Source organism: Bos mutus, chromosome 6, assembly GCF_027580195.1.
Source record: "Bos mutus isolate GX-2022 chromosome 6, NWIPB_WYAK_1.1, whole genome shotgun sequence".
Lineage (NCBI taxonomy): Eukaryota > Metazoa > Chordata > Mammalia > Artiodactyla > Bovidae > Bos > Bos mutus.
In genome coordinates this window covers 13352876-13377756 of record NC_091622.1, presented here as the reverse complement: position 1 = coordinate 13377756, position 24881 = coordinate 13352876, and the positions used below count along the sequence as shown (strand labels likewise).

Sequence of the window (24881 nt, the reverse complement as noted above, 5' to 3'; positions counted from 1 at the left end):
AATGAGAAAGAACAAAAGAGCCATTGTTTTTTATTCATTTAGGCTTTATGTATAAGTAAATGCTTAAAGTTTTTTTTTAAGTCCTTTTTTAAAAAAATAAAGTGTTAGTGGGACCATATGACTAAATGGGAACTTCAAAAATTGAACTTGTATACCCAGAATTTGACTATCACAGCATATATGAAAAATAAACACTCTTCAAAATGCTTAACGTCCTACAGTTAATTCCAGAAAACATGCTGAGTACTACCCAGGATCCCCTGGCTTATCCTTACAGGAATTATCCTTCAATACACCATCAAAAGTAAGTAATGTCCAGAAACAACTGTGGTAGGACTTCCAGAAAAATGGAGTAAGGAACTCAGCAGACTTTGTCCCAGGAAAACAACAATTTAAGAGGAGAAAATTTAAAATAAAATATCATTTAAAATCTTTGGGAATCACCCTAAAGAGCATACAGCAAGTGAAAAACATTCATTTTAAAAAATCTACCAAATCTAGGTAAGAGCAGTAAGTATTTGTGAGCCACAACCTAATCCATTACCTCCCCATCACAGTGCTGTGTTACAGAAGCTCCATCCCCAGCATGTGTAGCCAAGAAAATTAGGTTCCCCTGTCCCGCTAACTCTCAGTCTAGGGCTATAGTTTCACCCTGGAAGGGTAGGGCTTCTCATGCCTTCCCCGCCTCCCCTCTCAGTTCCGTGTTACAGGAAGTCTGTTTCAGGTCTATGTGGCTGAAGTCTGTTCCAAGTCTCCCTTCCCCCAAGCAACCCCCACCCTAAGCACAGCAGCTGAGAACACTGAGGCCCAGTTACCCTGCCCCATACCACTACAGAGCAGAGGTTCCACACCAAGAGGAGCAAGCCAAGACCAAGAGCGGCTCCCCACCCTCAGTACCTACTTACAGAGCAGGACTGTCACTCTAGGAAAACAGAGTCTCTGCCCCCCAGCTGCAGTGCAGTGGTGCAGGTGTTCTGCCCAGGGGAAAGGCAAATAATAAAAATAGAGAGGTCTTTGGATCTGACTTCGTTGGGAAGAAAGAGTGGAGAACTCCATGCCTAATGGTGGTGTTGAAAACAGTACAGATCTTGCTGAAGCGCAATTGAAAGGAGTCTGGTAGCCCCATAATACATGAAAACAACAGAGCATCCAGAAGTTTTGCAGAAAGAGTCAGGGAGAGTCGGCCATGAAGAACCCTCTTGGGCTCATAGTCACCTGTGAGGATCAGGAAGGCAAGTGTGCAGGTGTGAGGCTGCGTCTACTTGGGAGCATTACAGCAGGATGTGGAGCAGACTTGAAAGCATTCCCTAAGCTGCACAGAGACCCACCAACATAGGGCAGAAGCCTCAGTAAGAACAAGGGGCTTCATTACAACCTGTGACCAAACACTGACTAAATGGTACGCTATGCTGACCCAGGGACAACTCCTAGGAAGCAAGGATCAGAGATTTCACAATCACCTGCGGCAGTCCGGAAAATTGTATACATGCCCAAGGCTGTACCCTCTCATGAGTAGTAAGTGTAGGCACCTCCACGCTACCAGTCCCCTGGCTGAATGTAGGGCAAAGAAGTAAAGTCTCTGAACTATAATAGCAGTTTCCAGTACGGCTAGTGGTGAAGAATAAAAATAAAGACTAAGGAATCATAAGCACAACCTCTTAACCAATAAACGGCTATACTACCCCAGGGGGAGCCTCTAGGTAATGAGAGTAAAAGATGAAAACAAGGGAGAAAACATGAATAGGAACATCAGAGGCTGAACACTGCAAAGAACTAGACTGCTGAATTAGCTCAGCCAACTCACTAAACGAATAAGCAAACCACCACCACCACCACCTCCAGAGTAGTGGTAGGGGTCAGTATCTAGTGTTCCAAAAATATATCAGAAATGTCCAATTATTGAAAAAAGATTATGAAACATGGTAAAAAAAAAAAAAAAAACAGGAAAATACGATCCATCAATAGGAAAAAAAATCAGACAATAGAAAATGTCTTTGATGGGGCCCAATGATATATGGACGTGAGTCTGAATGAACTCCGGGAGTTGGTGATGGACAGGGAGGCCTGGCGTGCTGCGATTCATGGGGTCGCAAAGAGTCGGACATGACTGAGTGACTGGACTGAACTGAACTGAATGATATATACTTAGCAGACAAAGACTTCAAAACAGTTATTATAATATGCAACAAACTAAAGGAAACATGCTTAAAGAACTAAAGTATGATGACAGTGTCTCATCAAGTAGACAATATTGAGAGAAATTGTTTTTCTTTTTAATTAAATGGAAATTCTGGAGTTGCAAGTACAGTTCAGTTCAGTTGCTCAGTCGTGTCCGACTCTGCAACCCCATGGACTGCAGCACACCAGGCCTCCCTGTCCATCACCAGCTCCCGGAGTTCACTCAAACTCATGTCCATCGAGTCGGTGATGCCATCCAGCCATCTCATCCTCTGTCGTCCCCTTCTCCTCCTGCCCCCAATCCCTCCCAGCATCAGACTCTTTTCCAATGAGTCAACTCTTCATGTGAGGTGGCGAAAGTATTGGAGTTTCAGCTTTAGCATCAGTGCTTCCAATGAACACCCAGGACTGATCTCCTTTAGAATGGACTGGTTGGATCTCCTTGCAGTCCAAGGGACTCTCAAGAGTCTTCTCCAACACCACAGTTCAAAAGGATCAATTCTTTGGTGCTCAGCTTTTTTCACAGTCCAACTCTTACATCCATACATGACCACTAGAAAAGCCATAGCCTTGACTAGACGGACCTTTGTTGGCAAAGTAATGTCTCTGCTTTTCAATATGCTATCTAGGTCATAACTTTCCTTCCAAGGAGTAAGTGTCTTTTAATTTCATGGCTGCATTCACCATCTGCAGGGATTTTGGAGCCCAAAAAAATAAAGCCAGCCACTGTTTCCCCATCTATTTGCCATGAAGTGATGGGGCCAGATGCCATGATCTTCTTTTTCTGAATGTTGAGCTTTAAGCCAACTTTTTCACTCTCCTCTTTCACTTTTATCAAGAGGCTTGTTAGTTGAAAGTACAGTAGCCCAATTGAATAAGCAGAAGATAAAAATCGGTGAATTTGAAGTAGAGCAACAGAAATTATGCAACCTGAAGAATGGAGAGAGAGAAGAATAGAAAAAAATGAACAGAGCCTCAGAGAATTGTGGAACATGATTAAACACATCAGTATACAAATAATAGGAATATTAGAAGAGAAGAGACAGAAATATTCTATAGAATATAAGATACTCAGGACTTCCCTGGTGGTCAAGTGGTTAATACTCCATGCTCCCAAAGCAGGGGGAGCAGGTTTGATCACTGGCCAGGGAACTGAGATCCCACATGCCATGTGACATGGCCAAAAATTAAATAAAAAATAAGAATAATAAAGTAATTTTTAAAAATATAAGAAATATTCTAAGATATAATGGCTTAACATTTTTTAAACTTAATGAAAAGCATTAAGCTACACATACAAGAAATAACAATGAAATCCAGACACATTGTGGTCAAAATGTTGAAAGAGCATGAGAAAGTCTTGAAAGCAGCAAAGGAAGAACAACTCATCGCATACGAGGAAAGCCCAGTAAGATCAAGTCAATTGCTCATCAGAAACTTGAAGGACAGAAGGACAACACATTAAAAGTGCTGAGAGTTAAAACCTGTTCACCGTCCTATATCCAGCAGAATTACATTTCAAAAATAAAAGTGAAACATTCCCAGATAAAAACAATTTTTTCCCAAAACATCTATCTTACAGGAACATTTAAAGGCAATCATAAGGATGAAAGCAGTTGATAGCGACAGTGCTTTGAATCCACACACCCAGAAAAAGGATTGATAAAGGCAATTATGTGGATAATTACAAACGATAGTATAATAGCACATCTTCTCTTGATGGATTTAAAAAAGCAATTGCATAGAGTATATATATAATTATATTGTTGAGCCTATCACATACTGAAATATATTTGACAATATCAGCACAAAATACAAAGGTGGAAATCAAGATGTATTGGAGTAAGGAAATGACACCAACTAGTAGCTCACATCCATAGGAAGGAATAAAAAGAACCAGAAAGGGAGGTGTTAAGAAGGCAGACTGTATACCAGTCAACACGGAAGAAAAATTAGAAAACTATAAATGCCTGAAATATTTAGGATTTAAGATCAACAGAACCCATTGATAAATTGGTTACAGGAAATTAGGAAAAAGAAGGCTTTACAGATCATTCTTGAGTTTCTGACTTGTAGAAATTAAGGATAGATTTTATTCCTGAGGGTCTGTTCATTGAATGAAGACCAATTTTGAGGAGGAAAATCAGGTTTGGCCTTGGATGTGTTGAATATTGAAGTATATTCAAGATAAATGCTGCTGTGCTACGAGTTGTGTCAGTCAGTCTTTGCAAGCATGTGGACTGTAGCCTGCCAGGCTCCTCTGTCTACAGGGATTCTCTAGACAAGAATACTGGAGTGGGTTGCCATGCCCTCCTCCAGGGGATCTTCCCAACCTAGGAATCAAACCTGCATCTCTTAGGTCTCCTACGTTGGCAGGTGGGTTCTTTACCACTAGCGCCACCTGGGAAGCCCATATTCAAGATATCCAAGTGTAAATGTTGAATATATGGTTTTAGAGTGCAGAAGAAAGGTCTGAGCTGGATATAATGTTTAAGTAATTAATGTACTGGTGGTAATTGAAACTGTAAAATTTGATTGAGCTTATTTGGGAAGAAAATATGGAGAGAAAAGAGATGAAAGCTTAAGACCAGAGGTTGAGGATCGATACTTAATAGCTAGGTTGGGGATGGTGACCTCACAAAGCAGACTGAGAAAAGCGTGGCCAGAGAGAGAAAAATAGAATAATACCATATAATTCAGAAGAAAAGAAAAAGTTGTTGCTGTTCAGTCGCTCAGTCGTATCTGACTCTTTACGACCTTGCAGACTGCAGCATACCAGGCTTCCCTGTCCTTCATTGTTTCCCGGAGTTTGCTCAAATTTAAGTCAGTTGAGACAGTGATGCCATCCAACCATCTCATCCTCTGTTGTCCCCTTCTCCTCCTGCCTTCAATCTTTCCCAGCATCAGGGTCTTTTCTAATGAGTTGGCTCTTCGCATCAGGTAGCCAAAGTATTCGAACTTGAGTTTTAGTATCAGTCCTTCCAATGAATATTCAGGATTGATTTCTTTTAGAATTGACCGACTTGATCTCCTTACTGTCCAAGGAACTCTTAAGAGTCTTCTCCAACACCACAGTTCAAAAGCATCAATTCTTCGGCACTCAGCTTTCTTTATGGTCCAACTCTCACATCCATACATGGCTACTGGAAAAACCATAGGTTTGACTATATGGACCTTTGTTGGCAAAGTAATGTCTCTGCTTTTTAATATGCTGTCTAGGTTAGTCATAGCTTTTCTTCCAAGGAGCAAGCATCTTAATTTCATTGCTGCAGTCACCATCTGCAGTGATTTTGGAACCGAAGAAAATAAAGTCTGTCACTGTTTCCATTGTTTCCCCATCTATTTGCCATGAAGTGATGGGACCAGATGCCATGATCTTAGGTTTGTGAATGTTGAGTTTTGAGCCAGCTTTTTCGCTCTCCTCTTTCACCTTCATCAAGAAGCTCTTTAGTTCCTCTTTGCTTTCTGCTATAAGGGTGGTGTCATCTGTATATCTGATGTTATTGATATTTCTCCCACCAGTCTTGATTACAGCTTATGCTTCATCCAGTCCAGCATTTCACATAATGTACTCTGCATATAAATTAAATAAGCAGGGTGACAATATACAGCCTTGACATAACTCCTTTCCCAATTTTGAGCTAGTCCATTGTTCCATGTCCAGTTCTAACTGTTGCTTCTTGACCTGCATACAAATTTCTCAGGAGACAGGTAAGGTGGTCTGGTATTCCCATCTCTTGAAGAATTTTCCACAGTTTGTTGTGATGCACAGAGTCAAAGGCTTTAGCATAGTCAATGAAGCAGAAGTAGATGTAATTCTGCTTAGAAGTTGAATCAAATGACAACTGAAAAACTTTTTTCTGTTTGTTTTTTGGGTTTTTTTTTTTTTTTGGCCATGCTGCACAACTTGTCGGATCCTAGTTGCCTGACCAGGGACTGAACCTGAGCCCCCAGCAGTGAAAGCACACAGTCCTAACCACTGGACTGCCAGGGACTGCCCCCTAACAGATCTCTTAATTTATTGATATGGCAGTTTATTGGTAATCTTTACAAGAGCTGTTTTGGTGGTATAAAAGAACAGAAGCCAACAGAAGTTGAGGTCTGATTGGAAAATTGTTAGGAGCAATTCTCCATGGGTCTCTTGCATTGAGAACTTTTGTTAAGGACTGTTTTTCAAAGATGTTTGCTAAATGAACAGACTTGGAAGATAGGAATAGTGTCTCCTTTCAGAGTAGAGGACAGACTGTTTGCCACCCAGTGTAATAAAGATGATGTCTCCCCCGGGACAAACGTCAGGCAGATTTGCTTACAGCCCATTATAAAAGATGAGAGTTCCCTAAGCTCAAAGTCCCTCAGCTGTGACAGAAACGCACTGCATGCAGCATCTGCTTGGCTACTCTGTCACCCTGTGGGACTTAAAGAGAACCAACGTCAACATGAAACTCAGGCCGCTTCTTGTGGCATGAGTAGTGAAGTCATTTCTCTCTGACCCAGGAGACTTGTGTCTGGTACCAATATCCCTGACGCCAAGACAGGGATCCTAACTTGGAGGATAAAACAGGAGTCCCCAGTCCCAGGTCTCAAAACAGGAGGTGAGTGGAGGGCAAGTGAGTGAAGCTTCATCTGTGTTTGTGGCTGCTCCCCATCTCCTGCATTATCACCTGAGCGCCACCCCCATCAGATCAGCAGTGGCGTTAGATTCCATAGGAGCTTGCACCCTAACCCTAAAGTCAAGGCAGAATATCCTGAGATCACCACAGACTAGAAATAAAGCGCACAATAATACAGTGTGCGTGGATCATCCCTTCCCCCACCCCAGCCCTGGTCCATGGAAAAACTGTCTCCACGAAACCAGTCGCTGGTGCCAAAAAGGTTGGGAACTGCTGGGGTGAAACACCAGTCCCTTCACAGTTCCTGACAAAGATTAAAAAAAATCTAAGCATGTCTAAATACTGATGAGAAGGAGCCAACAGAGGGAAAGACTGAATATATATGAGACAGAGGGGTAATGGAAAAGGAATACTTCCTTGTTTCTGTATTTGTAACGAAAGAGGAGAAAAGATGGACATAAACTTTGGTAGCTGATACATTTAGTATCACAAAGTTAAGGAAATTCTTCTGACTTCTCTTTTTCCTGAGAAATAGGAGGTCAAGCAATTTGCTGGAGGAGAGGGCGAAAGGAGTAGGAGGCAGTTGAAGATTTTTAAAAGAGATCTGAAATAGCTCTGTGTAAAGAGCAAAAAAAAAAAAAAAAAAACATTCAGCAGAGAAATGAAATAGGAATGTACTTGAAGATCTGTTTAGGGTTGTCATAAACTGTTGGTACCCTATGGTATAACTTTCTCCAGCACCACAGGTACTCAGGTACAGACATAGAAAATAATTCTTATTCCAAGATTAGAGTTTCCCCGTGAGACAATGGAGTTTTAAATTTTAAAGAGATTTGGGTCATAGAGCTCAAGCTGAAGGAGAAAAGTGAAGAAGTACAATCCCAGTAAAGTTGAAAAGAAGTTAGTGGGAGTACATACAGGTAGTCCCTGCTTTCAAAAATTTGCTTTGCACCACTTCACTTTGTGAAAGTTGGCACCTGTTTTTGATGAGCAAAGAAATCCAAAGAGGATTTTTTCTTATAAGAAAAAAAAAAGTCTAAAGCAAAAACATCATTCAGTTTTTGTTTGTAGTGAACTGTTTGAGGGCAGCACACTCCCAAGTAGCTAGAGTGACCACACCAGGCTCCTTCCTCAGGAACTACACTCAGCATCAGGCCAACAGCGCTCTGAATTGTGTCTGTGAGCATCTGTGCTTTTTCTCAGTTTGTTTTATGTATCTATTATTAATACCAAGATGTGCCCTAAGATAATTGCTTCTTTGCTTTATACCACTTCAGTTTACTGAAGGTTTCATAGGAACACTCTACTTTTGGATAGCAGGGAAAACCTAGAGTTGAAAAAACAGTTGAAAGGAGAAGTTGCAGAAAGATTTAGGAGTTGTTCATTCATTTGTTCATTTCTTCATTCATTTAATAAGCCTCAGTCTACAGGTTACTATGTGCTATCGGTCTAGTGGTTAGGATTCGGCACTCTCACCACCATGCCCAGGTTCAGTTCCCAGTTAGGGAATACCTTCTTCTGGGTTTCCCTATTGGCTCAGCTGGTGAAGAATCCACCTGCAATACGGGAGACCTGGGTTCAATCCCTGGGTTGGGAAGATCCCCTGGAAAAGGGAATAGCTATCCACTCCAGTATTCTGACCTGGTCACAAAGAGTCGGACATGACTGAGCAACTTTCACTTCACATCATCCAAAAATCATTCCCCTTTTGCTCGCTGTGCATTTATAAGTTTACCTTCTCAGTTATGATTTCCATGGACTTGGGTTATTGAGGCTGGCTCTGCTTGACAACTCAGGAAGGTTAACCTAAAGTAGCAAGAAGAAATCAGCATTTTAGTCTTTACTCTTTGTGTTATCTGAATACAGTCACCATTTACCCATTTTTATTTATTTATTTTTTAATTGGAGGGAAATTGCTCTACAGTGTTTTGTTGGTTTATTCTTGTGTAGTTTTTAAAACCTTTCAAGAAGTTATCTAAAATTTTCTACTTGCCTAACCCCATTATTATTTTTAATATTATTAATATATTCTTCATGTTAATTATTGCTAGTAACAATAAAACAAAATTAATGAGGAAGTTCTTGAGCACTATTATTAACACAGGGCTTTGAAATTAGCTAATAATACTTATTATAATAAATAATGATTAGATAGCATAATGAATATAAAGCACTTGGCACAGTATCTAGCATATAGTAGACATTCAGTTAATGGAAGCTATTGCTACTTTTCTTCTTTTTGCGATGCCCTGAGGCATGCCTAATCTTAGTTCCCCAGCCAGGGATGGAACTCACGCTCCCTGGGTTGGAACGGTGGAGGTTTAACCACTGGACCACCAGGGAAGTCTCTAATGGTAGCTGTTAACTACTTTGATCATCATCATCATCATCATCATCAGAACTCTCAGTTCCAAGTGACAAAAATTCAACTTTTACTAGATTTTGCAAAATAGGAATTTATTGGCTCATGTTATTTTTAAAAAACAAAACAAACAAGAAACAGAGGTAGATGCCCTAGCTGGATTCAAGTATTCAGACAATATCCACTATGTCATTTCTTGGCTTTATTTTATATTGACTTCATTCATAGCAAGCTTCCTCCTCATTGTAATAAGAGGCTCTACACCTTAGCAGCTAACCGTTACCAGCTGGGGAGGGGGGATGCCCATTTATCAGTAGTTGCAGCAAACATCTTAGGTAGAACTTTCACTGGCCTGTCTTGGGTTATATGCTCATTCCTTAACTAATCATGTGCTCAAGGAAACGAAATGTTCTGAGTGACCAGGCCTGGAACTTGGGAGTGGGCACACATTCCAGCAGAACACAGGAACCAAGAGTGGGTGGGGGAGGATTTTCCCAAGGTTAAATCAAGATGATATCAACAGAAGAAAGTAGAATAAAAACCAGACAGGCAAAACCAGCAGACTTCCAATATTACACTCGGAAAAAAACAGTTGAAAGTGAATCTTGAATTGTTACCCACTCAGTGAAAACCTGTTTACAAAATGTAGCTTGTACTCTTCTTAAAGTGAATAAGCAGATTCTGCCATACTAATGTGCACAGATTGTTCCATAGATAAGGTTGTGCCATAGAAAACATCCCACCTCACCTTCTATATGATTAAGTTGTCATAACACATGGAGAAAAACACAGCTGAATTTAATTATCACAAGAAAGATAATCACTAAGGTATTAGGCAGCATGTTAAAGTAGAAAGAAAACAAAATAAAAAAAAAAAAATCACAAGATATAATTTCTACCAAAAATGTAGTAATAATATTAGTTACCATACACTGAGTGATGATTGTCTGATTTAACCTCTTATTTCTTGTTTCTGAAGTAAGAGACTTTAATTATCCTTAAAGATCCTTTGCTCTCAAAAATCCTATGATGATTTCAGGGCTCACCTTTAATTTCTCATCACTAATTCTGCATAGTTTTAAGAGATTTTCAGTCAGTTATAACACTCGTATGTCATTAATTATGGACAAAATAATAACATCACTATTTAATGTGCATGTCATGGTCTGTACTATTATATGATCATGAAGTAAACTGTCATTTGGTAAATATTCTTCCATTGGGACCTCACATACAAAGAATAAAATTTGGCAAAGATACAAAGTGATTAATGTTAGGACGGGAGAAATGCCATCTACATTTTCATATTGGTGTGTGTTATGTGTGAAGAGTTTTGTGTGTGTGTGTGTGTATTTGGTTGGTTGGTTTGGGTTTTTGCCTTATTGCAACTCTGCCAAGCGTATCTCCTCATTCTTGCTTGGAGTCTCTCATTTTTGCATTTGAATCTGAATTCTAGTCAATACTGAATAGACTATAAAAAGATTTACTAAACTGCTGCAAATAGCTTTACCTTGTCTAAATTGTTATATAAGACAGAAATTAAAATTTGAGCAATTTTATGCTTGATAAAACTCACCTTCAAGTATGCTATAAACTGGGAAAAGATGTAAAGCACAGAAAGATATTGATGTTCATTTCACTGTGTTAAATGTACTCTTTCTGTGAAAAATGAAAATGTGTTTACATAGTTTTTCTTTTTTCAGAGATCAAATATGTAGAAGTTCTCTGAAAGCTTACATCACACAGATGTTAGCTATTAATAATATAATACCTGGAGAGAGTATAACATAGGGATTACTGGTGTGGTCTCTGGAGTAAGAATGTCGGAGTTCATATCATAGCTCCTTCAATTACTAATATAAGTCAGTGGCCAACATTTAACTCCTCGGAAACTTAGTTTCCTTATCTGCAAATGGCGAAAATCATAGTGCCTCCCTCACAGCCTGTTGGAAAGACGACACAAGGAAACACGCGTACAGCACAGTGCGTGCCACAGAGTAGGCACTGAGCACTCGAAAACTGTAGACCTCTGACTAAGTCAGGGACTTAAGAACTCATCTGTTCCTATTAGCCTCTGCTCTTAAAGTACAGTTGTTTAGCAAATGAACTAAGCATGTAAATTTTAGCTAACAGCTACTATATCTTACAGTCTCTCTAAAATTTATTTATACATATTTGAACAAATTCACAGGTGTACTCATGGGGAAATAAAATAATTGATGTTGTTTGTAAATTTTGTTTTTAATTTTGAGGAGCTTTTTGCCTAATATGTCATTATTATAGAATATTTCTATTGTTCATTCAACAAATATTTATTATGAGCCTGCTAAGGGCCAGGCATAATGCAGTATAATAAGTACTCTTTTTCAAATTTATATGGTTCTTGTCTTCAGTGACCTTACCCCTCCTATCATAGATAGTGACAGAAAGTAGATCTATAAAGAAATAATTTTAAAATTAAATATTGAGGTGGGTAGAATAATGGTTTCTCCCCCCTCAAAGATGTCCACATCTTAATCCTTGGTACCTATGAATATGATATCTTACATGGCAAAAAAGATTTTGTAGATATGATCAAATTTAAGGACTTTGAGATGGGAAAATGAACCTGGATTATCTAAGTGGACTAAACTTAATCACATTGGTCCTTAAACACAGAAAACCTTACCCTGTTATGGTCAGAGGAAAAAGTTAACTACAGAAGGATGGTCTGAGAGTTACAATGTTGCTGGATTTGAAGGTGGAGGAGGGGGACTAGGAGCCAAGTAAGATGGACACCCTCTAGCAGCTAGAAAAAGTAGAGAAATGGATTCTTTACTTGAGCCTCCAGAAAGAAACAAGCCTGCCAGTTTTGACTTCTCACCTGCAAAACAGGTTAGAAAACAATGATACATTCGTGTCATTTTAAGTCACTAAGTTTGTACTAATTTCATATGGCAGTGATGGAAAGCTAATCCAAATATAGTAAATTCTCTTTACTTACTGTCTATCTGTGCAGAAATAGTTCTTCTCTTTCTCCTAAAGTGTTAAGAATCACTGTCCAAAGTTGTATCAGAAGAGCTTGAAAGAATTTTCCCCAGAAGACACTCAAAAGTCATCAGTCCAAAGTAGATCCCATGCCCTTTCCAAGGCCAGCTTCTCATAAAGGACAGGGGATTACTCTTAGACTTGTCATCTCTGAAGCTATAGATGGGGTTTCCTCAGGTAAAGAATATGGACTGGATTAAGGTTTGGTCTGGATTAAGGAAAAAGTAAGTGGATCTTAATAATATCCACAACAAAACATACTGATAATTCCATAAAAATATATAATTGCTTTGAGATTACAAGTATAAATAATACAAATAATATAAATATAAAATATAAATAATCCAAATAATATTTGGAAAAAATAAGGCCGTCTTTTTGTTTGGCAAGAAGTGGAGCAGGTAGGTAAAAATCTGTCAAGATATTGCTCTAATGCTTGCCAGCCACAAGATAAATTCTCCCCATGTATTCAACAGATATTTACTGATACAGAAAACACTGTAGTGAGACTGACTGTAATGTCAGTGATTTAAGAATGCTGCCTGTTTTCTTTTCCATGTCTTTAAGTGTCTTTCCTCTAGGATTATTTGAACCTTTATCCAGTTCTTTGCTGAATATCGTTGATGTTTCCAGAGAACTTTATTTGTGAAGATATGCCACTTTTAGGCATTCTTCTAGTGACTTTTTTTTCTCCTTCAGATTGCCCAGATTAAATGCTTCTGTAAGGTGGCAGATTTTTAGTAATTATTTTATCTGGTTGATAGGTACTTAGGGGTTCATTGTACTATTTTCTCTAATTTTGTGTTTGAAATTTTTCAAATTAAAAAAAAAAAGAAGCAGCAGCAGGCTGCCACAGCCACAGCATCCCCAGGCCAGTTGGCCTCCCATCTCTAGTCCCCATCCCCCTAGCTGCTCCCTGGATCTCAGACTGCTGCCTCTCCCCCTGGCCTCGAGGAGTTAACTGAGCATTGCAACACCTACTTCTTCCCCTGAAAAACCCACAAACAGTTTGTAGAAGAATTTAAAGTGAATCTTCAGAAAGAACCGTTTTAGATTAGGGTACTCACTTTGTACTAAAACCACAAATATACTGAAAAAGTTTTAAAAAGCTTCAGTAACAACAGAAAACCCCAAAGTACAATAAGTGCATAGATTAAAAGAAATTAGAGGTGGTAAAAAAGAAAAAAAGAAATTAAAAAATAAAGAAAGAGGCCAAAAATGATACCAGCAATGATAGACACTGGAGTAGAAGAGAAGTTGAGGGAACAGAAGAATTACAAACTAAATCAAGAACTCTTTGAGTTCTGTCCTAAAGAAAAGAAAGCCTTAATCTCAAGTAAGTACAAAAAAAACTCAAGATTTTTGTTTTTCTTTTTTAATATAGTGTATTATTGTGGAACACATTAAAAAATATGAGAAGCTAAGAAACAAAATTAATCACAGCACATCAGTGAACAAAAATATAATTTAAAAGTTAAAATACAAAAAATAAGGAAAGGTTAACAAATAAATTATAATTCACGAGTATATTATCAGTATCAAAAAGGATTCATAAAATCCCATTTTATGGATTAGAAAACTGAAGCTCAGGAAACTGAAGTAGTTTGATCAAGGTCATTCAGTTTAAGTGTTGGGAGCCTAGATTTAAACTCTCCAAATATCTCAACAACATTTTGTTTTTCTCATTCTTTTTTTGGTAGAATTTAAAATCCAAAAGTAATTTATTAAATTATATGTATAGATTAACTCAAAAGTAATTCTGGCTTAAACTTATATACATTTAACAATGATGCCCCATTGAGTCTCATTTTTTCATTACATCAATGATACTCTGTACTCAACATAAATTACTATTATATGGGAAAACACTGCCTTAAAATGAAACACTTTAAGTGAAACACTTCAGTGAAACACTGAAAATCATTTTTTCTGACTATTGCACATAAAAGTTAGATTTTTTGCATTTTTCCTTATATATGTAAACTATTATGTAGAATAAAAAATAATGCATTTAAGTGAAAAAATATTTTTAGTTATTTACTTATTGATTACTGAAATGATTAAGTTTTGGTTTCTACTAAAGGAATCTAAGTCCAATTCATGTGTTTGAAGTGTTTCTCAAGTTAAGTTAATTAACTATTTTCTGGCCTAGACAGTCTACTTAGTAGCTTTTAATATTTACTTGTTATTATATGAAACTCTATACCCAAAGTCGTCTTTTTCAGTTCAGTCACTCAGTCATGTCCGACTCTTTGCGACCCCATGAATCGCGGCACGCCAGGCCTCCCTGTCCATCACCAACTCCAATTTTCTATCTTGCACCTACTATGAGCAAGTATATGTTCAATAAATAATTACTGATTTGAATCATCATGCCTAAAAGAGATTAGGTTTAATAAATTATAATTACAACTGTGTCACTGTGACATAGGTTTTCTTTTGTGACCAAATTAGGGGCTAGTGAAAAGAGAGAAACTATACCAATTATTTTAACAAAGATAAGTTAATACAAAGAATTGTTAAGCAGGCATTGAAGAACAGGAAAGGCAAAAACATGAAGGCAGTGATAGTCAAAAGATGTAAAAAAAATACCAGCATCATAAGCATTACCTGGAAACTTGTTAGAAGTGCAAATTCTCAGACTCCAAGCCCCAATTGTGGCTTACTGAATCAGAAACCCTGGCAGTGGGCTTTCAGAGCCCTCCAAGGGAGTCTAACATATCAAGTTTTAAAAACCACTTTAGTAGGCTAGAGTGCCACAGGTAGTAACACCAGGAACCAGCCACCACTCCTGGGCCTGAGGAAGCAGAGAAGAGAGAGAATTACTAAAACTGAGAAAACTGGGGAAGGCCCCATGACACGCAGCTGAGACTCAGGCTTCCAAGAGCCAATCACCGCCCACCTGGTACTGGTGTTTCTGAGCTCAAAGGAGGAACACCACAGACCCTGGGGACCAGAGATCTGAGGGAAAGGAACCCACAGGTTTGATCTGGTGTCTCAGGAAGGCACATTGAGATAGTTTCTGCAGGTGCTGGGAAGTCACTAAACTGAAATCAGTAGCTGCTACCAGAAGGACCTACTACCGCCAGAGTGAACTATCACTGGAGACCAAGAGGACCAAGAAACCCATGAGAGGCAAACAAGAAAGAGCAAGCCCCTTCCTCCTCCTCTTGCTGTGCAGTGTCTCTCTAGTTCCTCTACTGGCAGAGCCTAACAGGGAACCAGATATGTTTGTAGAATTTCAAAGAGTAGGGTTGAAGCTGAGAGAGAGTAACTTAATATCTATCTACTAGAAGGCAATGGCACCCCACTCCAGTACTCTTGCCTGGAAAATCCCACGGATGGAGGAGCCTGGTGGGCTGCAGCCCATGGGGTCGCAAAGAGTCAGACATGACTGAGCGACTTAACTTTGACTTTTCACTTTCATGCATTGGAGAAGGAAATGGCAACCCACTCCAGTGTTCTTGCCTAGAGAATCCCAGGGGCAGCAGAGCCTGGTGGGCTGCCGTCTATGGGGTCGCACAGAGTCGGACACGACTGAAGTGACTTGGCAGCAAAGATAGTAGTATAAAGACCCTAATTGTAATAAGACTGAGAGGTAATAGAAATAGTACATAATTTTTGGTATGTATAATTGGGTACACATGGACATTTTCTGGGGAACTGATATGTAGGTAAACTTTTAGGCTTATTATACAAAATTATTCCTATGTGGAAACTGTATGTTTCTTCTAATGAGATTAATAAGCATTTAGGACATCAAGGACCTACACTGAATTCTTAGCTTCCCAGCTAAAATCGAAAGATCACAGACATAATAGCTGAGAATTGCTCAACAGTAGCAGCAAGCTCTACTCCAGAGAGAGGAGGCTGGGTCATTGAAGTCTTAGTGTCAAATGAATGGACTGAAAAGAAGCTTACTTAGCAGGACAGAGCAATCCAGAGCCTGCCTCTGAACAGCAGATTGGTATAAAAAGGTTGTTCAGTAATCACAATCATTGATAAGAACAATACGAACATGATTTTTCACTTAATAAGTTGTTGTGTGCAATTCCAGGGAGCTAGAAAATGAAATGATCAGCTACTTCCTTCATCTTGTAAATCTGTGTTCTAGTAGTTGAGTGTCCAGTCAATGTCAAGGCCACATAAATCAATAAATCAGTGCTTTCCATATTCTTGAAAGGTGATCACAGTCACAGCTGTTCTGGGTGACAATCAAAAGGAACATTCCCAGGTATTATCGAATGGTTATCACAAGTATGCCCAGTACATACTCTGGAAGATAAAGAACTATGAAATGATCATTATTCTTAAAAGACCTTCACCTGTTTCTCATTTTATGTTTATATTTTGTCTTGTTTTTGTTTTTCAAAGGATATTGAAGAATCACAAAACCACACTGGCGAGCCTGTGGGAGATGACTACAAAAAGATGGGAACACTTTTTGGTGAACTGAACAAAAGCCTCCTCAACATGGGCTTCACAAGGATGTATTTTGGAGAACAAATTGTAGAACCAGTAATAGTCATTTTCTTTTGGGTTATGCTGTGGTTCCTTGGCCTACCAGCCTTCGGACTAGTTGCTCTTCTTTGCCTTGTCATTATTTATGTGCAGCAGTAAAATATGGCCAAATGAACATTTGGTTTGACATTTGGTAGCCAGATATGTAATTAGTGAAGTTATATATTTCACTACATAAAGGCTGAAAAGTTTGCCTTGTTTCAAATTGTGTGTTGTTGTTTTGCAATTAAATTTGTAAGTTGATGTTTAAAATTAAATTCAACTTGATTTTAAGAGGGTTGAATATATATAGTAGCTTATTCATAACTCTTGTTTAACTACTGTGATCTGTGCCCACTTTTAAATACTCCTATTCCCATGCCAGACCTTAAATAACACCAAAAAGTGAGCAGGGAAAATAGGATACAAAATTCAAATCAGACAATATAGATCTTGTAAAAGCTCTAATAAAACATTTTAGAAGAAAAAGGGTGAAACAGGGAGTGAAAAATTTTGACTGGAGAATTGCTCTTCACTTACCCCAACCAAATAAATCCATATTTTCTGGGAAATAACTTGAATTTCCATTGTCCCTGCTCAGCCAAAACTAATGTAAATGACAACTTCTATACACTACCTTAATATTTTGAAAATTGGTAAAGCTAGCACATTTTCTAAAGATTGTAAAGAAATATATTTATTATAACTGGGAAAACTTCCCAAGTTAAATATAACTTTTTTATAATGTAATACTTGGGCTTGGAATTACTTCAGTATATCATTTGGAGTTTTAGACAATTTTGGTGCTAATTAGTTTTTGTGAATTTTTAAAGGCTCATAAGCCAGGTCCATAGTTGACTGTACCCCATAGTAGTGAATATTTTCCTTGTATTTTTTCCTAGATAAACATTTTCAGTGTATTTTTTTTAGAAATTTACATTTTTATAATTCTTTTATAGCAATTAGTCTAAGATTTTAAAAATCTATTTCCTATCTTGATATGGATTTTCCCCTCAAAGTTGATTTGTATTATGGCTGAAATTCTTTATTATTCCTTTTTTTAAAAGAAAAAGCTCATTTTCTTTAATATCTGTATTAGACATTACAGTATTACAATATAAAACCAAATGCTTAAATTTGGAACTCAACAGCCAATTGTATCATATTCCTCTAATGCTAAAGTCAAGTCAGTAATTGGCCAGGCATGTTATTAATGTGTCTTAATTCAGCACTTTGGGGTTTTATATTGAAAAATAGCATTTCTGTAAACATATTTAGAAAATGAAAAACGGCTTACTGATATTTTGGATTTTGTTAAAAAAAAAATCTAAAATCTTTATACTTTGGTCTAAAAAAACTTTCTATGTAGACAAAAGATAGGTATTTGAGATAGTTATCTAGAAAGTTAAATAGAGGAAGATGGAGCAATGGGTTATTTTTATCTTTGGCAGGGCAATAACTAAAGTGTGTAAAATGTTTACTATTCTACTTTATAAAGTTTTTACCCAGTCCTGTTTCTAAAATTTATTCTGTATGTCCTCAGCATCTTCCATACTGAAGCAGAAAAATGATGAAAATGTTCAATTTAGATTTCTAAAATTAGATTATCCTGAACAACAGTAGCAATCAGAGGGCACTAAAAAATATTATTCCTTTGTGTAAATACAGATCTTTTAAAGTTTGACTTTGAAAAAAGACTTTGTACTATACATTGTGTTTTTACTGGGTTTGCAGTATTTTTAATAGTAACCTTTATGAACCTGGCATAAGAGCAAGTTATTTGACATTATTCGTGTCCAGTAGAGTTGCGAGGTTTTTAACAGAAGTCATGAGATTTTGTATATCTGCATTCAATATTTAAAAGTGTATTCCTTTGTAATACTACTAGAAGTTTTAATTTCCTTTTGGAATGTAAAAAAAGAAATAGTATGCATAATAGCAGCTCTGGTTCTACCAGAGCTAATATTGAAAATATTTTTAAAAGTAATTTTTAATTGTCAAATATTATACATCTGTACACTGCTGTTAATAGGATGTATATTAAATTCTATAAAGAAATGAGATATTTTGATGCTATCCTTTCTGCATATATTATTAGAAGAGCATACCAACAAATAATTTGCTTTAATAGGGAAAAAACAAACTTTGCTCATTTGATGGAAATAAAATATTTTCTTTTATGAAAGGTATTAGAATGCAAATTATACTGATATCTTGAAATAAAAAGAAACTGGTCATTTCTTTGGTTCATGGTATAAGGAATTGATTCACAAACATTCTCAATCATTTCAATCTCAGACACAAGGCAATTTTAGAAACTACTATTACTATGAATAAAGAGAAATTATAGTGCTATATTATTAGATTTGTGTATGTATATATCACTCATACCTCTATTCAAAAGGAAAAGGTCAAGACCTATAAGTAAACTGACTGTAGATGAATAAATCAATTTTCACTAAAGGAAAAACTAAGTTATGTAGAATTCAGTTGTCTCATATGCTGAACTCATATGCAAGGTATTTTTCCATTCCTGGCCACCAGTCAGATCATTCTTAGTTCACTAGTGTGCTGGAGCCAGCTTACACTGGCTTGCAAAAGCCAACTATATACATTTAATCCCTCTTTGCCTTCAGTGACATCAAGTTGGTAGCCTGACATTGAATATGAAGGGAGTATTTACACTATAATTGGCAAACACAACAAATCAGGGCTCTTTTTTTGTGGGAAGCCAGTTGTTGAACATGTATCATCAGCACATCACTGATTAGCCACTGTAGAGGCCACATTTCCATTTCTACTCTTAAAAACATAAAGGAAGTATATCAAGGCGAATCCCCACAGACCCATCCAAAATTGCATTTGAATCTTTTCCATGTGGGAACTATGGACCATAGTTGTCTTCTGACCAAAGTGTATCTCTATTTAATCACGTTTTGATCAGAGAAAATCTTCCTGGGCTATCACTAAACTGCCAATCTATTAAAGACTATCCAAATGATCAGGAAATAAGAAACAGTTACAGAACTGAGAGAGAGCAAATTACAGCATAAGGTCTGTTGTAAAGTATTAAGCTCAAAATAATCAAAGCTGGGTATTTGAGCAATCAAGGGCTGTTTGTCTGGTTTGTGATTCTATAATATAATTACATATTTTAGTTATTTATTTATTATTTTAATTAGTTATTTTACAAATGTTTATTGATTTCAGTTTATTTTAGAAGTTTTCATTGTGAATTAATGGCTTGACAGGGTGAAATAAGAATTTAAAAAATCAGACTGTCATACTTGTTAGTACTTCTAGTACTAGAATTGGCCAAGAAGAATATCAACTAATGTACAAACTATTGCTTCAGGATTATTGCTGGACTGAATATTTTCTAAGTCCTATTTCTCTGCCGTACAGTTGTGTTCATTTCATATGCTAGTAAGGTTAACACTCAAAATCCTTCAAGCTCAGCTTTAGCAGTACGTGAACCAACAACTTCCAGATGTACAAGCTGGATTTAGAAAAGGCAGAGGAACCAGAGATCAAATCGCCAACATCCGCTGGATCACAGAAAAAGCAAGGGAATTCCAGAAAAACATTTACTTCATTGACTACACTAAAGCCTTTGACAATGTGGATCACAACAAACTGGAAAATTGTTCAAGAGATTGGAGTACCAGACCACCTTAGCTGTCTCCTGAGAAACCTGTATGCAGTTCAAGAAGCAACAGTTAGAACCAGACATGGAATAATGAACTGGTTAAAAATTGAGAAAGGAGTATGTCAAGGCTGTATATTGTCACCCTGCTTATTTAACTTCTATGCAGAGTACATCAAGCGAAATGCTGGGCTGGATGAAGCACAAGCTGGAATCAAGATTGTAGGGAGAAATATCAATAACCCCAGATATGCAGATGATACCACTCTAATGGTGGAAAGTGAAGAAGAACTAAAGAGCCTCTTGATGAGAGTGAAAGAGGAGAGTGAAACAGCTGGTTTAAAACTCAACATTGAGAAAACTAAGATCATGACATCTGGTCTCATCATTTCATGGCAAATAGATGGGAGGAAAATGGAAACAGAGACTAATTTTATTTTCTTGGGCTCCAAAAAATCACTGCAGATGGTGACTGCAGCCATGAAATTAGAATACGCTTGCTCCTTGGAAGGAAAGCTATGACAAACCTAGACAGTGTATTAAAAAGCAGAAACATCACTTTGCCAGCAAAGGTCCGTATAGTCAAAGCTATGGTTTTTCCAGTAGTCATATATGGATGTGAGAGTTGGACCATAAAGAAGGCTGAGTGCCAGAGAATTGATGCTTTTGAACTGTGGTTGGAGAAGACTCTTGAGAGTCCCTTGGACAGCAAGGAGATCAAATCAGTTCAATCCTAAGGGAAATCAACCCTGAATATTCATTGGAAGGACTGACGCTGAAGCTGAAACTCCAATACAGCAGCCACCTGATGGAAAGAGCTGACTCATTGGAAAAGACCCTGATGCTGGGAATGATGGAAGGCAAGAGGAGAAAGGGGTGACAGTTGGCTGGATGGCATCACTGACACAATGGACACGAGTTTGAGCAAACTCAGGAAGACAGTGAAGGACAGGGAAGCCTGGTGTGCTGCAGTCCATGGTGATGAAAAGAGTTGGACACGACTTAGTGACTGAACAGTAACAGTTTCTCTGCCCAACCCTTGATTTTTGATGTTCCAGACTGTTCTTTCATGGGTCTACATATTACCTTGGGCAATACCACCACTCCCATGGCTTCAGTTACCATTTCACACTAACAGCTCTCCAGTCTACATCTCCATTTCAGAGAGTTCTATGCAGAATATCAGATTCATACATTCAACTGCTTGCCCAACATCTGTTCTTGCTTATCCCTTAGTACCCAAAATTTAACATGTCCAGAAAAGGAACTCGGCATCTTTTTCCCATTTTCTTCTTCCTGTGTTTCTAGTCTTAGCAAACGACACGATTGCCTCCTACACAGCCCACATGTAACCTATCACTCTTTCACCTTGTTTTACCTCCTAAAAAATCTTGCCACTTCCTTCCATTCACAGTATCACTAACCTAGTCCATACTGCCATCCATAGATTGCTATCTTAGAATCCTCACTGATCTCCTGCCTTCATTTTTCCATGTTATAATCAGAATAATTTTTCTAAAATGTGACTGACGTCCTTGGCCTAAATCTTTTCAATGACTTCCTATTACCATTATGATAAAATGTTTAGTCCTTAGTATAGGTTTCATGAACCCTTTGTGAACTGGTTCTTAACATACCTTACCTGTCTATGCAGCCACCTTCCCTTCCCAAGTCTCACTATACTGATTGTGTTTTCAGCTGAAAGCTGTACTTTCTTCCAAAATCTTTTACCTTCTTTCTTTAGCTCCTCCCTACCAAATTGACCAGCACATCCACAGCTTTAAGGCTTATTTAGATATTGTGTCCCCTGGGGAAAATTTCGCCACCTCTTTTAAATCCAGTTTTGGTATTTCATAGGGCTTCTCTGATAGCTCAGTTGGTAAAGAATCTGCCTGCAATTCAGGAGACCCTGGTTCGATTCCTGGGTCGGGAAGATCAGCTGCAGAAGGGACAGGCTACCCACTGCAGTATTCTTGGGCTTCCCTTGTGGCTCAGCTGGTAAAGAATCCACCTGCAATGCAGGAGACCTGGTTTGGGAAGATCTCCTGGAGAAGGGAATGGCTACACACTCCAGTATTCTGGAGAATTCGACAGACTGTATAGTCCGTGGGGTCGCAAAGAGTCGGACACGACTGAGCGACTTTTACTTTCACTTTTCACTTTGGTATTTCATGTGCTTTCAGAGGACCCTGTGTTTCCCCTGTCCCCATTTGTCATGTTATATTGTAAAAGTTTATGGTCAGCTTCTTCCATTAAACAATAGGCTTCACAGGCAGAGACATGTCTATCATGTTCATAACTGCATCACCAAACACAATGACTGGCATACAGTATGTCCTCAAAATCTTTGCCAAATAAATAAATCAGCTTCATTTATTCATATTCTCCCTAGAGGGTATTCACAAAGAAGACCTAGAGTTGGTTGCACTTTAAAGTTTTTTTGACTCCAAAAATATACCCTATTTGCATAAAGAGCATGGATTGATTTATGTGTTATCACTTATAAAGTTTATTCACTTTCAATGGAAGAATATTGCTATTTTTTGCATACATATACAGTATTGCTACTCTATGCTTACATTTTTAGAAGAAAAATGTATTTTGATGTCATGCTTGATGAAATCACTATTTCTTCAGAATGCAAATGGTAACTCATGCTACCTAAATTTCATATTTTTCCAGTATTTTTCAATAGATCTTTCTTTTCTAAACGTTAATATTTAAAAATCTCAGAAATGTGAGCAGGAATTCTCAAGTATCTAAGCTTGGTATTTTAGGCTCCTGAATAAATTCACAACTAGAGTGACCTAGCTGCCCAGATTATGTATGTTAAATAACACGTATATAAAATACTTTGTTATTCTTTCTAATAAATAATACCCTTTCACAGCCCTGCATCCTGAGTCTCCCTTCTGACTCCTTATGTTGTTTTCTGCTTGTCAGTTAATTACTGCCACATCAAGTTTGGGTATAGTCACTTGAGAGTAAAAAGAGCGTGTTTTCCTCATCCTTATTGCTGGAGCAGAAAGCCAAGGCCTGATGGATTTACAGCTTCCCAGACGATAGAGTACCAGGAAAATCCAGATCTAGATGAGCCAAACTGTATTTCTTCTTTAAAATTATTGAATGAACTCAGCAGAAGCCAGATCTAAAACTTGGTCATTCAAATGTTTATTAAATTTGAATTGTTATTTTTTTCAGCAAAGTTCAATCACTTACCCTTTCATTGATTTCATCAGCTGGAAATTCTTTGCTAGAATACAGTGATTTTTACCACAAGACCATTGACCTTTTTTGTTATGGGTTTACCCCTGTGTTACAAGAAGCTAGCTGATGGTATATTTTTTAATGTGAGTTTTTTTAAGGAAAGAATGAAAATTCTATATACAGTATAATTATTTATACCATAGTTGGTTCAAAACAAAATCTTCAGAATTATTTTTGTGGGGGGGAGCGGGGAATGAGGTATATAACAACTCAATATTTGAGACTATTGCCATCTACAAAATGCCTTTCTCTGGTCTGTCAATAAATTTTCCCGGTTTTACATTTATAGCAAAAATATTCATGACTATCATTTAATGTATTTTCAGCTTTAAAAGGCACAACAGTAATGTGTAAACACACCATACAAATAAAGGTGAAGAAACAGTTACGAAAGGAAAACACTTGGATGTTGGTTTGTAAAGATTAACCTAAATTAACCCTGCACAAAACCATAATGATGATTTTTCATATAAGGTTTAATATAACATTGTTTAATTGTTAGACCAGTGGCTTTCAAAGGTTTTAGTTTGTTTTGCTTTAAGGGGACTATAAATATATGAGTGATTATGATAAAGCTGAGCTTTATCTACATAAACATAAATGATAAAAGCAGAGCTGTTTTAGTTGATATTGCTGTAGGCGCCAGTTCCCTGGGAAGTTAGGAAAACAGGAAATTTACTAGACAGTGCTCTGGAGTAAGATCCTATAAAGCGAGTAAAAGAAGCAGGATGGGGCAGTTCAGTACAGTCACAGCAAGGCCTCGGTGACGCTACTGGGTGTTCTCAAAGAGGAATGATCCTTCAGGATTGACCTATAGTTGGGACGAGGGAGCTGTCTTCAGCCAGAAGTGACTGCCAGAGAGGACTGGTAGCTGGGGGTTGTCAGCTAGCAGCATTCCAGCAGTCATCAGAGAAAACTGGTTCTTCAGAACTTTGGTTCTAATGGAAGGATCTGAGCAGCACGCACAGCATCCACATACACTCCCTTCTTTTCTCACCTCATCTTCCATAACCCGACTCTTCAGAGTACAGTATAAAGATGACTAATCTAAATCAAACTCAGTAGTCAAGATACTTTTAAAAATTTTTTAAAGGGAGCTTCCCAGGTGGCTCAGTGTAAAGAATCTCCCTGCCAAAGCAGGAGACATGGGTTCAATCCCTGGGTCAGGAAGATCCCTTGGAAAAAGAAATGGCAACCCGTCCTAGTATTATTCTTGCCTGGGAAATCCCATGCACAGAGGAGCCTGGTGGGCTCCAGTCCATGGGGTTGCAAGAATTGAACACAACATAGC

The 24881-nt window shown here is 37.8% G+C and overlaps 1 protein-coding gene across 1 annotated transcript in view; it reads left to right on the top strand.

Moving 5' to 3' along the window:
* The window catches only part of FAM241A (family with sequence similarity 241 member A), a 47386-nt gene extending 24166 nt beyond the window's left edge, over positions 1 to 23220 (top strand). The window contains exon 2 of the mRNA XM_070372011.1: positions 16552 to 23220. Coding sequence (XP_070228112.1) covers positions 16552 to 16797 — 246 coding nt within the window. The 3' untranslated portion in view covers positions 16798 to 23220. The remainder of the gene's footprint in view (positions 1 to 16551) is intronic.
* The last annotated feature ends 1661 nt before the right edge of the window (positions 23221 to 24881 follow it).